This window comes from Seriola lalandi, unplaced genomic scaffold (assembly GCF_002814215.2).
Source record: "Seriola lalandi dorsalis isolate HSWRI2012SDOR001 ecotype SW California unplaced genomic scaffold, Sedor1 jcf7180002052274, whole genome shotgun sequence".
NCBI lineage: Eukaryota > Metazoa > Chordata > Actinopteri > Carangiformes > Carangidae > Seriola > Seriola lalandi.
The window spans coordinates 2,195,877-2,209,587 of NW_019522827.1; the positions used below are offsets into that span (position 1 = coordinate 2,195,877).

General features: G+C 41.4%; 1 protein-coding gene across 1 annotated transcript in view; it reads right to left on the minus strand.

Annotated features, from left to right (window-relative positions):
- peak1 (pseudopodium-enriched atypical kinase 1) overlaps positions 1–13,711 on the minus strand; it is a 101,743-nt gene that overhangs the window by 16,725 nt on the left and 71,307 nt on the right. Inside the window, exon 4 of the mRNA XM_023400280.2 lies at positions 7,723–11,255. Within this exon, the coding sequence (XP_023256048.1) occupies positions 7,723–11,117 (3,395 nt within the window). The 5' untranslated portion in view covers positions 11,118–11,255. The remainder of the gene's footprint in view (positions 1–7,722; positions 11,256–13,711) is intronic.

Consider the following 13,711-nt stretch of genomic DNA (forward strand, 5'->3'; position numbering starts at 1 on the left):
GGGTTTGAAGCCTGATGTTTTTCAAACGCAACTACACATACGTTGCCTGAGGGAAGGTGGAAAAAAAAAAAAAAAGGCAAGGCAGGTCAGAAGGGTGTGTGATAAGATGTTTTGAAGATCCCTCTGTGACAGTGGGAGGCTATGAGTTGAGGTGTTTATAGAGGTGCGATGAATTTCATCTAAATCTGCCACAACAGATTGGTGAAAAAAGTGTGATGATAAGGTGGCAGACCTAAACGTGATTATTAACTGATTTTTTTTCTTTCTTTTTTTTTTTTTGTCTTGTTCCATCAGACACTTATCAAAGCTGGAGGCATGGAATAATGAAGCATTCTGGTTGCACTGAGGAACAACCTAATGAACCGTGAAGCGATCTGATTCATGATTTATGATTCATGAAAAACACCGCCTGTCCTCTTAACGATCTGCTGCACATTATGTCTCTGCTTTTCAGAATGACTTACAGCAGATGAATAAATATTGTTCCATATTACAACAGGAGGCCATATCTTCATAATGCACTGACAGTGGTCCATCTGACTTGTGGGCAATTGAAATCTAGGTCATATCTGACAGTCACTCAGGGTGTGTTATCACGGCGAGAGTTCAGATTGCAGAGTGACTCCAACCGCAGTGTGAAAGCCCCGGAGATGCTATGCTGTAGTTCATTACTGCCAGAGATGTCTGTTGTACAGGGGATCAGCCACATATGTGTCTTTTTAAGGAAGTGACATCACCACAGTTTCCCCATAGGGCATTGTTTGCATCACTATATTATTACATTGTAAAAGAATATTTTTCTTGAAATGTCTGACATGGTTGGAACCCATTTTGCATTTAAAGGAACCACGTGGAGTTTCTGGCCACTAATAGTGCTATGGGGCAATTTATTCCCAAGCACACATATACAGAGGTTACGTGCTACACAATCCTGGCAATGGTTTTGCAATATTTCACTGATCTATCAATGGCGCTAACGTACCAAGATATGTAACAATGCACCAGCAAAGGCAGGGGAGAATTGGAACATTGGAATAAAGTTAACATGGATGCGAACAATGCATGTTTTAAAACTGAACAAAAAAAAAAAAAAAATCCCCTTTGCAAATTTTTTTTGACAAAGGAAATGCACTCAAAGCCTCTACCTGAATATTACAAACTCCTGTTTTGGTGAGTAAAACTGAAAGTATCAAGGTTCATTCCTTTACTCGCCAAGAGCTGTCTCCAGCGTTGGAGAGCAATCCTTTTGTTTCTTTCTATTTCTATCACTTCTTTTCTTTGACTGAAGTTAGCATGCTAAGCCCGGCTAGCCCAGTTCCCGTCTCTCTCTACTTTCTGATACCGCTGGTGAGTTAAAGTCTGTTAATGCTATCCTGGGCTATATAGCAATAGTAAAACTTAGAAATAGCTCCTTTAAAAGACACCCAGCTATAGCACTATCTTGAGCCGGTACAAAGTGTGTTTCTTCTAAAAGCCAAAGATTCACTACGCAGGTCTAACAAATCTAAGTAAAATGATGCAATAGATGCAATACAGTAACAAGAAGAAAGCAATACACATGCGTTTAACATGCAGGATGTAAACTTTTGAGTGACTGCAGCTGAACAAAAACACAAAGAGGATAGAAAGATTGAAAAGCATTTTGATCTTCACTTATAATTCCAAGTTAAATGCATCAGGAATTCTCAACAAGAAACAACCTGATTTTTTTTCTGGGTAACTGTGTCTCAGCTCTATGGTGAAAAAAACCTCAACAGCTGGTGTTTCATCAAGAGCCATCTGGGATCAGTCGCCCACTTTGATCAGAGTAAATAGGATACTCAAAGCGGCCTGGTTACTGACCTCTGATCTGATAACAGTTCCGCCACGGTCTTTCAATGTGACCTGTGTGAGACGTTACACCCTCAGACCACCTGGGTTGCGACCACCCAGGTTGGGTGATATTCTAAACTACTGTAGATATTACACCCTATTGTAAAACACAAAATACCTGCTATCTACCACTTAGGCAAGAGGCTGGCCCTGCCATCTGTTCTGAATTTCAGATACTCCTTTGGTGGCATATTGTTTACTAATCTGGCGATGTCGTTATGAGTCTGAACTTTACAGTACTTCTTCTGAATAATGAAAAGAATGAAAAACAAAAGCAGTAAAAGTAGTAAAGTGAAACAGTAAAAAGTAAAAGGTCATAAAAAGTTTAAAACAGCTGGTCTCATAGTCTCAAGCATCGCCATGGGTGGGGCTGGTTGGCAGTAATGTTTGTATTATCCTGAATCAGATGTGTCATTTCCTTTGGCTGCAATGTTGATTACACATGTTCCTTATATGACTAGACTAATGACTTATGTGATCATAGGGAAAAGTCCCTGTCATGAAGGAAGTGTCAAGAGCCAACAGAGCTCATGGAGGGCTCTGTCCTGTTGAAAGTTGGGGGCCTGTTACAGCATCTAGTTCACTAATGAAATGAGCTGAAATTCTCCTGTCACCAGAAAGATGGCCAGACATTTGCAGCCAGTAATAAGATCAAGTGAACTTCTTCTGTGGCCAGATTATAATTAGGAAAGAGTTTTACGCTCTTACTTAAGATGCCTGATTCAGAGACCACATTAAGCTTAAAATTAATCATCACTACAATTTTTATCTACAAATAATAATATGACTTGGCCAATGCTAAGACAGTAATGTAATCCTCTGTCTTTAGAGGAGGTGAGTGTCATCGACAGACAAAGGTAAATGACAAAAAAAACGAAACTCGAGCCAAGATTTTTGCAGTTTTCACTTTACAGGTGACTATTGTTTTCCGAGGAAACATTCTTTTACAGACAAACTCCAGTGCTGTGCTGTACCGTGTTGCATATTTCCCATAACATCACCTTTCTGGAATTGCAGTTACACAGGGGCATGTTCTTCATAAAGAACACAAATATTATTGCAATATTTGGACCATGACGTGATAGAAATGTAAGCACTTGAGGAAAACACCCAGCTGCTCATGTGTCTGTACCTACCCTGGGGCACTGTGTCTGAGGAGAGCATCACATCGGACATGTTTATGATCTGTCTTTGTAGGACATGAGCCCTCTGTGTCTCTTTTAAGGAGAGGCGATCAATAGCCTTCAAGTTGCCACAGTGCATTACTGTAGCACTTGCCAGCAGCAGACAGTCATTATAAAAAGGCCCACCACAGTGAAAACGACTACTAAATAAACTGTGAAAAGATAGAGGCACTGAAGAATGAGTGTAATTACAAACTTAGCAGCTTATCAACAGCACAGTTTGATATAAGGGAATGAAGAAGGTTTATTATAAAAAATCTGATACTGGCCTGTTCAGTTCATGTTCAGTTTCCTCTTCTTTTCTTCCCTGTTCCATCTACATGAACTGATGACATTACTGCACTTACTCTAACACAAGATGCAACCTACATTAATCCTACTTGAGAGGCTCTTGACTCAAAAAATACCTTTTATGCCTGCTGCATGTTTCAATGTCAGGACCTGACTTGTTGCAACGGCATGAAGCTACCTCAGTGCACTTCACTCTTTCTCAGACCTCTGCTTCAAGAAACGAACAATCACAGTCCAAAACACAAGTCATGTAATCTCAGACACCTCTCCTCCCTGCTAAGTCAACAGGACTTCAAATGGCCTGAATGGTCACAGGTATTTCCACAAGTCAAGGAAAGAAAGGGGCTTCATTTCAAGCTTACCCACTGTACTGGCTCACGCAGCTTCCCATCTGGTAACCTTGAGAACAAGGTGAAGGTGAATTCACATTCTAAGTGGAGCGATAGTTGTATGCCGACCAGTTGTGAAGAATCAAAAAGTCTTTTCCTGCGGGTGCTCCTTCCTTGTTCCCCTTTCTTTGAATGTTCTCACCTGTCTAAGGTAATGTGTGTTTGCCAGCGCTGACAACCACGCCTACTGTTAGCCAATAAAACTCCAGTGGAGTTAACCCCGCTACTGCCAAACAAAACAGAGAGTCTATAGACTGACCTGTGTAACCAGTTCATGTCATGCAATCACTGACCTACTGTTTTGTTTATCCAGGAATGGTTCAGGCTTTTAAGAAGCCTTTCATTTACTGAAAAATACCTTGGCATCAAAGGTTTTTTGTTTTATAGAGAAACATACAATGTTACTATTTGTCAGCAACAATGACAATAAGAATGTGTTAGGGAGACATATTTAAAACAGCAAAAATTTGTTAAATAAAGCAATAGCCAATTTGAGAAACTGCTTTGGTTGCACAAAATCCAATTTTTCAGAAAGACTTAAAAGCTCCAGTACTTTGCAGAAAAAAACAAGCAAACAACTATCTATAAAACTAGAGGGGCCTGGCACGTGGTAACAACCTAGACTAGCAACTGAAGAATGCTTCCTTTCCCTTTAACACCTGTTACCAAAGCACTGACAGATATTTACTGAATTCACATTCCACAAGCACATTCTTTCTCTAGATTCCCCCACACAACCGAGGGAAGCTTATGTACCAAGGGCTATTTTCAAAGCTATTTGCCAATACTCGAAGTAAACATCAAATAAACAGTGGAGTAACAACTGCAACCTACAGTACTGCCAATGGAGTTCAAGGTTCACAGTGAATGCTGTAAACTCTCTTGAAGGAATGTTTGTAGGAGACAGGTGTAAAGAAAAAGAGGTGGACAAGACCAAAGGTGAGATGTTTGGAAATGTAATGTGTGATGTATTAAATATGGTTTTCATAAAGTGTGATTTCACATAAGCTAGACAGTATGGCTAGACAGTATGTGAATATGTCTCATGCAATTCTGCAGAATTTAATTATAGTAACTGCTTAATAAATGATTCTGAAATATAATAAAACTTCAGTTATTTTTGGCATCAGATATAAGTGAATGAATTTTATAGGAAAAGAACTGATCAGTATTTTAACAATGGGACAGATGTTCCCTGATGTTCATTGCTCAATATAAACAGGAGAAATATCTGGTATGAGTCATACTGCCTCTTCATTACTGGCACCATCCCTGATGACTTAACTGGTTTTGACCAACATTGGAACGCTATCTTGTCATTTTACTAAACTTTATAAGCTTAGGTTATATTTCATTTTTCTTCATTTGACTACTCCATTATCTTCTGTGTGAACTCAGTGAGACTGCCTTTGCTCTGACTCATGACTTGTGGATTTTGGCATCAAACCTTTGGGTAACATGTACTGGGTAATTTATGCAGCATACACTGATATATCCTAGCACATACTAATAGCAAAACTAGCACATACTTGATACTTGTACCACTTGTACCACTTCTGTACCACAGAACTTCTGGAAGAAAGACAGACATGACTCGAGCTGAAGCTTGAGAAGGAGAGAAAAGCAGGGAAGCTAGAAAAAAGACAGAATGGGGCCGAGCTCTTGACAGGATGGAGGAGTGAAATATTTAAGAGTTCACAGTGCTTCGGGCTCAAAGGAGAAAAATGTGGAAAGAAGGCATGGAACAGGAGCAAAACAAAAAAAAAAAACTACGAAACAGAGTAAGTGATGGCGGAAGGCCAAGCTCCAGAAGGTATGGATAACATGAGGGTGGCAGAGATGCAAAGAGAGGAGGAGAAACATGTAAGGGCAGTGTAGAAAGGGCATCGATAAGTTAGAGATCAGGTGAGAGGATGAACAACAACATCTGAACAGGTTGTGCATGAGCTAAACTGTAGGTGTGATGTCTCTCACTGAACATTTGTACATGAGTGCCATTCCTACTAATTGTGCTGGTGGGTGTCAGATTGCCTTTTATGAAACATATTAAGATGCTCAATTTCCCAATGGATTCCCAAAATACACCAAAGTTCTTCTGTGGGTGATTACATGTTCAACCAAACAAAATAAATGGGAATATGCCCTTTTAGCAAATAGCATAACGGCCTCAGGAAGAGACAGTAAGGAAATGCTTGCCTGAGGTGAAGAGCATTTTCAACAGCGGAAGCTTTCATATCACAAAAGAACAATTTCAAACAATTTTTTTCTTGCTGCCCAGTCGTCACATTAACAAATTATTTACTGGTCAGTTTTCATCACATATTTGTAGAATGTGACACTATAAATAAAAAAGGTTTGATAGGAGATGACTATTTCTAACCAACTAATAGTACCAGGTACATCAGAGTGAGTGAGAGGATTCATTATTGAACCTGTGGAACCTGGGGTGGTGAGGTTGAGTTTTCCTAAATTTGTAAGTACAAAGGTTTATATTCTTTAACAGCACTAGGCTTAATACAAGTTATGTATCTAGTATCTTCCTGTTGTCAACAAATGTTAACCTTATAAATATTCTGTTGAACCAAAAATCAACACAAAATGGATTGGGAATGTTTTAAGAGTGTATTATCCATCCTGTTGTCCATGTGATTAGTACTTGACATTATTAGCAGTGCTTTCAGTCCATGACTTTCCTGATGAATGAGTTTTTGTTTGGCTACTGCAGCATTTATTTGACTGATTACCACCTTTGAGTGGATGCAGGTCGCATTCAGCACAAACAAGCTTATAATTTAAAACAGAGAAAACTATATATCTTACACCACCTGGGCTATATTTATGTGGCACCACCATACTGCAGAAAATTTAACTCTAGAAATTAAACAAAATGGGCAGCAGGATGTCAAAGACAAATAATGAACTCATTATGCAAAAACACAGCAAATACACTGGTGAGTAGAGTCAGTGTGGGTGTGTGAAGATAAAGTGAATTTGCCATCCAAAGCAGTGTAGTTGTTACACTGACTGCTGTTGAAAACCTGTCACAGGTCCACTCCTGAAGGGAGGAAGGCTGAGCACAGAGCCTGCTGTTCAGGTAATGGATGACATTAAGGAAGAGACCACACGGACTGTATAGCCCACACAGTCTGCTGGGCAAGTGGGCGAGCAGACATGCCAAATTAAGATCAAACACCTCTAGAATCTGAGATCAGGGATCTGTATGATAGAAGGAGAAGCACCCCTGGCACTTTGGAGGAGCAGCTGGCAAAGGTTGAGCATCTTCATTTTAAGCTGGGCCCCACAAGTGCTCTGAAGGGAATGCTGGGTAATGTTAACACAGGCATTGTATGCAAGAGCATTTATTAGACCAACAGGAGGGGATGTAGGCAGAACATGTGTGAACCGATTTGATAAATGACTAAGAATTCCTCTACAAGCCATAAAGACAAAAGTCATATTAATAACTAGTTGTGTAAAAGTAATATCACCTTACGACACTTCAAAGTCATTAACTATCATTAACCTCTTCAAAATCCCTGTCAACTTCGTTTTCTGGTGGAACTGGTGGACTTCTCTAAGGTAAATCTTTTTATGAGACTTCAATGGCAATAGTGTGAGGGCCATAATCCAACAGGTCCAAGCACATAAGCATACCTAGAAAAAGATGACATTTTTTAGTCCTCACTAACTCTTGCTAATTATGCAGAGACCCATCCACTATTGCCCATGTTTGAGATTATCTGCGAGTCCTCTGCAATCTGAGTTTAGTTTAGTAGCTTTATGTTTTTTTCTGTCAAACAAATCTCAGTACTCATATCAAAATCTAAAACAACAGTTATGTTTACCTCATATTATCAATTGTTTAAACCCCAGTTTTAAACCTAATCTTTACTATGAAGTACTACTGATACAGGCTTTACTGCGGTCACTGGGTCATTTTTTAATATGCTGGTATCAGAACAGTAAATAAAACCTTGAACAAATACCTGAAGTCCTTGCTGATGAGATCAACTCCAGTGTTGTGGGAGGGGGGTGTTTGTCCTGGGCTCAAAGGTCTGGGTTCTTTGCGCTCATCAGGTGTCAGTTGTGAAGTTTCTCTGCACTCCTCTACTCGCAGTTCTCCTTCTCCGTCACAAGGGGTGCTGCCGCTGTCTGGTTTGTAGGTGAAAATGATGGTTGGCTTTTGGGTGGGATCCTCTGGTTTGGCCTCAGTAAACCAGTGATGATGTTGGATTGGCGGTGGTGGAAGAATGTGAATGACTGTTCCATCAAGTCCAACCAGTTTGCCCTTCTCCTTCTCTCTCTCCACCTTCTCCCTCTGCTCATCCTCATCTTTCCGCCGACGAAAAAAGCTCTTGAAGGAGATCCAGCGTTTGGGTTTGGAGCTTTCTGTTGAAATACGTCTCCCCTCTCCACCTGGACTTCCTTCACCTTCACTGGGTCGTACAGGAGAACTGGAGGCAGAGTTCTTGGTCCAGTTGCCAAAATGTCTCTGGAGGATGTTAGAAGCGTGGTATGGGGAAGATGTAGATCTAGGAGGGGGGAAGGGGGCATTGAGCTCTGAGCGGGGGCTGGAGAGTGGAACAGCAGCAGAGGCACTCTGGGATTTGGACAAAACCTTTGAAGGCGTGTCCTTTTTGGGCTTGGAAAGACAACCATCAGTTGTGGAAAAGAGAGACTTGGGTCGGATGAGGGTCTCCTTCATGGCATCAGGTGGTAGGGCATACAGCTCCTCAGAACTAAAGGTTGTGGCTTGTGCTGAGGGTGACTCTGGAGGAGACTGGGGAGGCTGGATAGAGGCTACAATCTGTGAGAGTACAGCGCTGGCCTCCTCCCTATGGTTGACCACTGCCACAGAAGACAAAGCTACGTCTGTATCATCATCTTTACTGCAAGTAGCATCTCCACTTGTCTTGCAAGTGCGTGTTACAGCATTAGCAGTAGGGCTGATTTTAGTTAGGTTTGCAGTAATGGTAAGAATGGCAGGGGAATTTGTTGATGTAGTGGGAGAGAAGGCCCCAACTGTGGAGCCCATCACAGTGCTTGTAACAGTGCTAGAGTCTGTAGTGGTTCTAGGTTGTAAATTTGGTGCTCTTGACACTGCTTCAGGTAGAACTTTTGTCTCTTCAAAAGAGGCTCTCTCTGATGTGCCTCTACCAGAGATAGTTTTCTCTGTTGAGGAGGACTGGACACTCTCAGAGGATCCAATCTCTTCATATGTATGGCTTGCTACCCTACTACCTACCCCTTTTGGCTGTGGGAGTTCCCCACTGAGTCCCAAGAAACTCTTGTACACAGCTAGGTTGTCATATGCACTTGGATTGATAACAATAGGTACCTTGACTGCATTCTTGGAGCTACGTGCATAGGCTGGCTCATCTCGAATGATAATGGGAAAAGGAGGCATGCCTGCATTATTGAAACTGTTGAACTTGATCTCTGATAAATTGGGGGATTTCACAGGTACAGTTCTGGAGGAAGACAGCCCAGCTATGGGAGAAGTGGGAGCTGACTTGTGGCTGAAATGTTGTGTAGGGATGGAGGGGCCAGGAGTACTGCCAACCCCCAGATCCACTTTCGGTATCTTTTGGCGAGGACTTGTGCTTGATGTCCACACTTCTTGGTAGCGTATGTTCCCTGATTTCTTTCGGGAGGAACTTGACAGAGCAAGAGATGGGGGTGATGTTGGCATCACAGGAGAAGATGGAGAAATAGGGGAGGCTGGAGACAGGGGCTGACCTAAAGGAGTGGTACAGAATGATGTAGGGCTGGAAGGCATTGACAGGTTTTTCGGTTTTGGAGTAGAATCTTGAATTTGTTCATCTTTGTTGGCCATGGATGCTGACACATCCACTACAGTGTAAGGCTTACAAATCAGTGATTTCTCCAAATTCACTACACGGTATGGTTTTGCTTGCTCCTCTGTGGGACTAAAACTGATAGTGACTGGTTGACCTGGAAGGGCCTGAGGCATTGGCATGCCTTCTCTGCCATCCTGATCTTCTAATCTAATTGCCAAGACAGCCTTGTGTGTTTCAGTCATCTTGATTGGACTCAGTGCTCTGTGGACAGGCTCCTTTTTTGATGGAGAAGTGCAGGGGGCAGGTGCTTTAGGAGAGGTGGGAGAATGCAGGCCGTTTCGAAGAGCACAGAGGGCACTGCTCCCACTGCTGGAAGTCGTTCGAGAATCTTCTGGTAGTGATGATGACGATTCTGGGGAAGTAGCAGACTCTGAATTTGATAGAAAACCACTGCCTTGCATGTCATGAGCCCCATAGGGAAGAAGACCTCCATTGGAGTCCATGGAGGGGTATCCATTTAAGATCTCATCATAGCTATCATCATAGTCCACTGCACAGATCCGCTGTAGTGAGCGGTTGCGAAGTGGCACAGTATTCCACTTTTTCCCTGCAGCAAAGGGCACTGGAGACAATGTGGCAGCACGAAAATTTGCAAATCGTGGTTGGCCTCGCATACGGATCTCCATGGCTAGTAACTCTTCATCACTTTCATCCCAGCTCTCATGTTCATCATCATCCCTTTCAGTGTCTTCCTCCTCATCATCATCCTCATCCTCATCCTCATCATCTTCACTGGAAAACTCTGGGTAGCAAAAGCGACCACCCTCTGTGCTAATGATCTCAGTGCTGTCGCTGAGGGATACCCGTTTATGAGCACTGCCACCACCACCACCACTACCGCTGCTTCCAATGGCCAGACAGCTTGAGGCTGGAAGGCCTCTTTCCAAAGAACGTTGGTATGAAGTACTGATTCTTCCCCAGAAAATATCCTTGGAGCCTGAAAGGGCCGTGGGGCTGCTAGGGCCAGGTCCTAACCCAGCAATTTCCTTTAGAACATCTGCCAGTCCACTATTGTTATTTCCACTAGGGGTCCTTGGGCTAAGTTGTCCATAACCCTCAATCTCCTCATTGCCATCCTCTCCTTCATTGTTGTTGCTGGGCCCACCAGGCCTCTTACGGTTCAGTCCATTGCGATTCCAGACTGTGAAGGCAGATGTTTTGCCTTGTTCTATTACATTTGGTGGTCGTTGCAGGTTGCCATCTAAATCTAGTCCTGCAGAGGAGCAGGGCAGCATCATAGTAGGCTTTACAGCAATGGTTGGCTTCTTAGCCACCGGTGGACGGAAGTGGCCTGAGCGGGCTGACCCACTGCCAGCCCTCTGAGAGTTGTTGGTAAGGTTAGGGTTGGCTCTCGCCCCAGCAAGGGGTGGATTCTGTTGCTGAGCTGTTGGAGGCCTCTGCTCAGAGGGAGGCTTCCCTCCACCACTCTGAGCCAGACAGTGCAGGCTTTTAGGTTTAAAGCAGTTTTTGCACTCGCCTGGTTTCCACACGTGCTCGGTGAATGTGCTGCAGGCGGACATGGCTGCTGGTCCAGTAAGGCAGCCTACTGGGTCAGTGGACAGGAAACCCCGCCATGAAGCTACAGGAGGCCACAGGAACTAACTGCAGGACAGCAATGATGAACACTATTCAAGCCTCAAACGTGGGGGATACCGGACCTGAAAAAGAAAACAGGAGAGAAAGATATACATGAAATCATTTTTAAAAAACTTATTCTATTTTTAATTTAATTTATACTAGTACTAATAATTTTACAAATACTTCACCTAAACAAACTGTACAGAGTAGTTACTTACAAAATTATATTAGAAACTTTTATGTCCATGCAGGACCAAAATACTGACCTAAACAAGTAAAAATAGATACCATTATACAATTACACTTATCACACACACGGCTCAACTGAAGTAGAAGGTATATTGGGGCAGATAGAGAGAAGCTGAAGAATAAGCTTTGTAAGGCAGAGAATGAATTGGGAAGCAGTGCTACATTGTCTCCATTAGGTGGCAAACTTCCTCTACTTTGCAGCCAATCTATCCTATGGACCAGTGATCTGTCTCCTCTTACCCCACAATTGGACCTGTAAAAATTGAAAAGCAGAGAGGCAGAAGTGAAGAGGATTAAGAGAGTTTATGTCTAAATTGCTGCCCTGTGTTGTAGTTGGCTGTTTCAGCCAGGCTTAGGTGAGATAAAGGTACTGATATTGTCACTGAATCAAAACCTCAAAGTACTAAATCCGAGGGAACTAGAGCAGTTATATGGAAAATGGCAATCAAAAGTGCTTCAGCTGAGTTCACATCTGCTGATGACGGACCAATGGCTCTGGGTTTTTCAGACTCATATATTTACTACAATGGCTACCAATTTCTATACTCTTTACATCAAATATGAATGTAAACAACCTTGAATCTGAAAGTTGAAACTAATTTCAAATTGAAAGTGCATGAGTACATAAAACAAGATCAAACTAAATAATGTCATTCTCTTTCTCCTGCACTACATACAGGCAATAAATAAGCTGTCAGAAAAGAGTATTGGGACATGATATTAAAAATGGGTTTAAATGGAAACTAAATTATTTATGTCACTTCTAATCTTGTTTAATGACTAAATCATGCTACACACAAAAGTTTTAAAAATGAGTCTGTTCCGTCTTTGTAAAGTAACAAAGACTGACATTTTATAGCGTGGGCACAAACATGGACTCAGGTTATCGGCACCAGTGCATACATATCAGACGCATCCTGTTTTCTCAGACTGCCAGGTCACACTTTACAGCATCAGGAAGCCACATCTATTTAAATTACACGGTGCAAAAGTGACCTATTTTAAACCCTTTTCAATATATCACACAGCCCAGGCCCCTTTGGGTAAAATTTGAAACACTTGTTACATTTCTTTAAGCCCCACTTTAATGCAAATCATGAATCTAATGGAGGCGTAAAGACAAAGAAAAATCCATTATTATAATTCGCTTCATCCCAACTGACCAGTTCTCACAATTATAACGAGCTCTTGAATACATTAACATCAAGTCCATGGATAATGTGTGGTGTGTTGTTCAAATAACCAATTAAAAGGAAGCCATTCCATGAGCGCTTTGAATGTTTAACATCACACAGGAATCTGCATGTTACATAAAATGGCTAGTTATTTCTACAAATGAAGCCTGCTCTGGGTCTTTCAAGGACAGTATCATGTTTTCAGACAAAAGACACGACTCTAAAAGTGAAAGATTAAACACTGAAAACCTTGGACAAAAATTCAGAGAAAATGCTAATAAAAAAAGCAATCAAAGACAAATTAGTAGCTAAAACTTTACATAGGAATAAAGAAAAACTATTTAGTTTTTTTTACGCCTCATGCCTTCAAATGCATAAAGATTATTCAGATAAAAAAAAAAAAAATACTGGTGGGAACAATGCAAGTCTTACAGTATTGTGGTTGTTAATCTCGTTTTATAACAACTTGACTATTTCTGCGATTCGGTTATGGATCTCATGCGCACTTAGTCACACCTTACCAATGCAGTTAAAATCTGGTAACTGAAGTAAAAAGAAAAGATAGCAAAAAATATGTTCCACTATAAGCCAGGAAACTCATGCAAAACATGAGTGGATATTAAGACGCACCGCTGACAATTGAAACTATAAATACATGAGGGCCTATAGATTTTCTAGAGACAAGGCTTTAAAAATGTTTAATTTAAAAGATCTTTAGTTAGTGGTGAATTGTTCCCACTGGAGCAAGACCACGAGCATCTTCTCTTGACTACGTTATTAGAATCAAATGGAAAGTACCTGGAAAATGAAATGATGAAGGAGCTTGCATAGGAGTTTATCATTATCTACAGCAGTACAGATTAGTTGATCAATCAATTAGTCAATTGCCAGAAAATTATTGCAAAGAATTTCGATGATCAAATAATTGCTTTAGTAATTCTTTAAGCAAAAATGACAAACCTTTGCTATTTCCAGCTTTTTAAATGTGAGGATTTGATGCTTTTCTTTGTCGTACATGACAGTGAAGTGAACATCTTTTGGTTTTGGACTTTTAAAGTCTGTTCAGTCAGACAACAATACATCACTTTGAGGTGTGGGAAATTATAAACAGA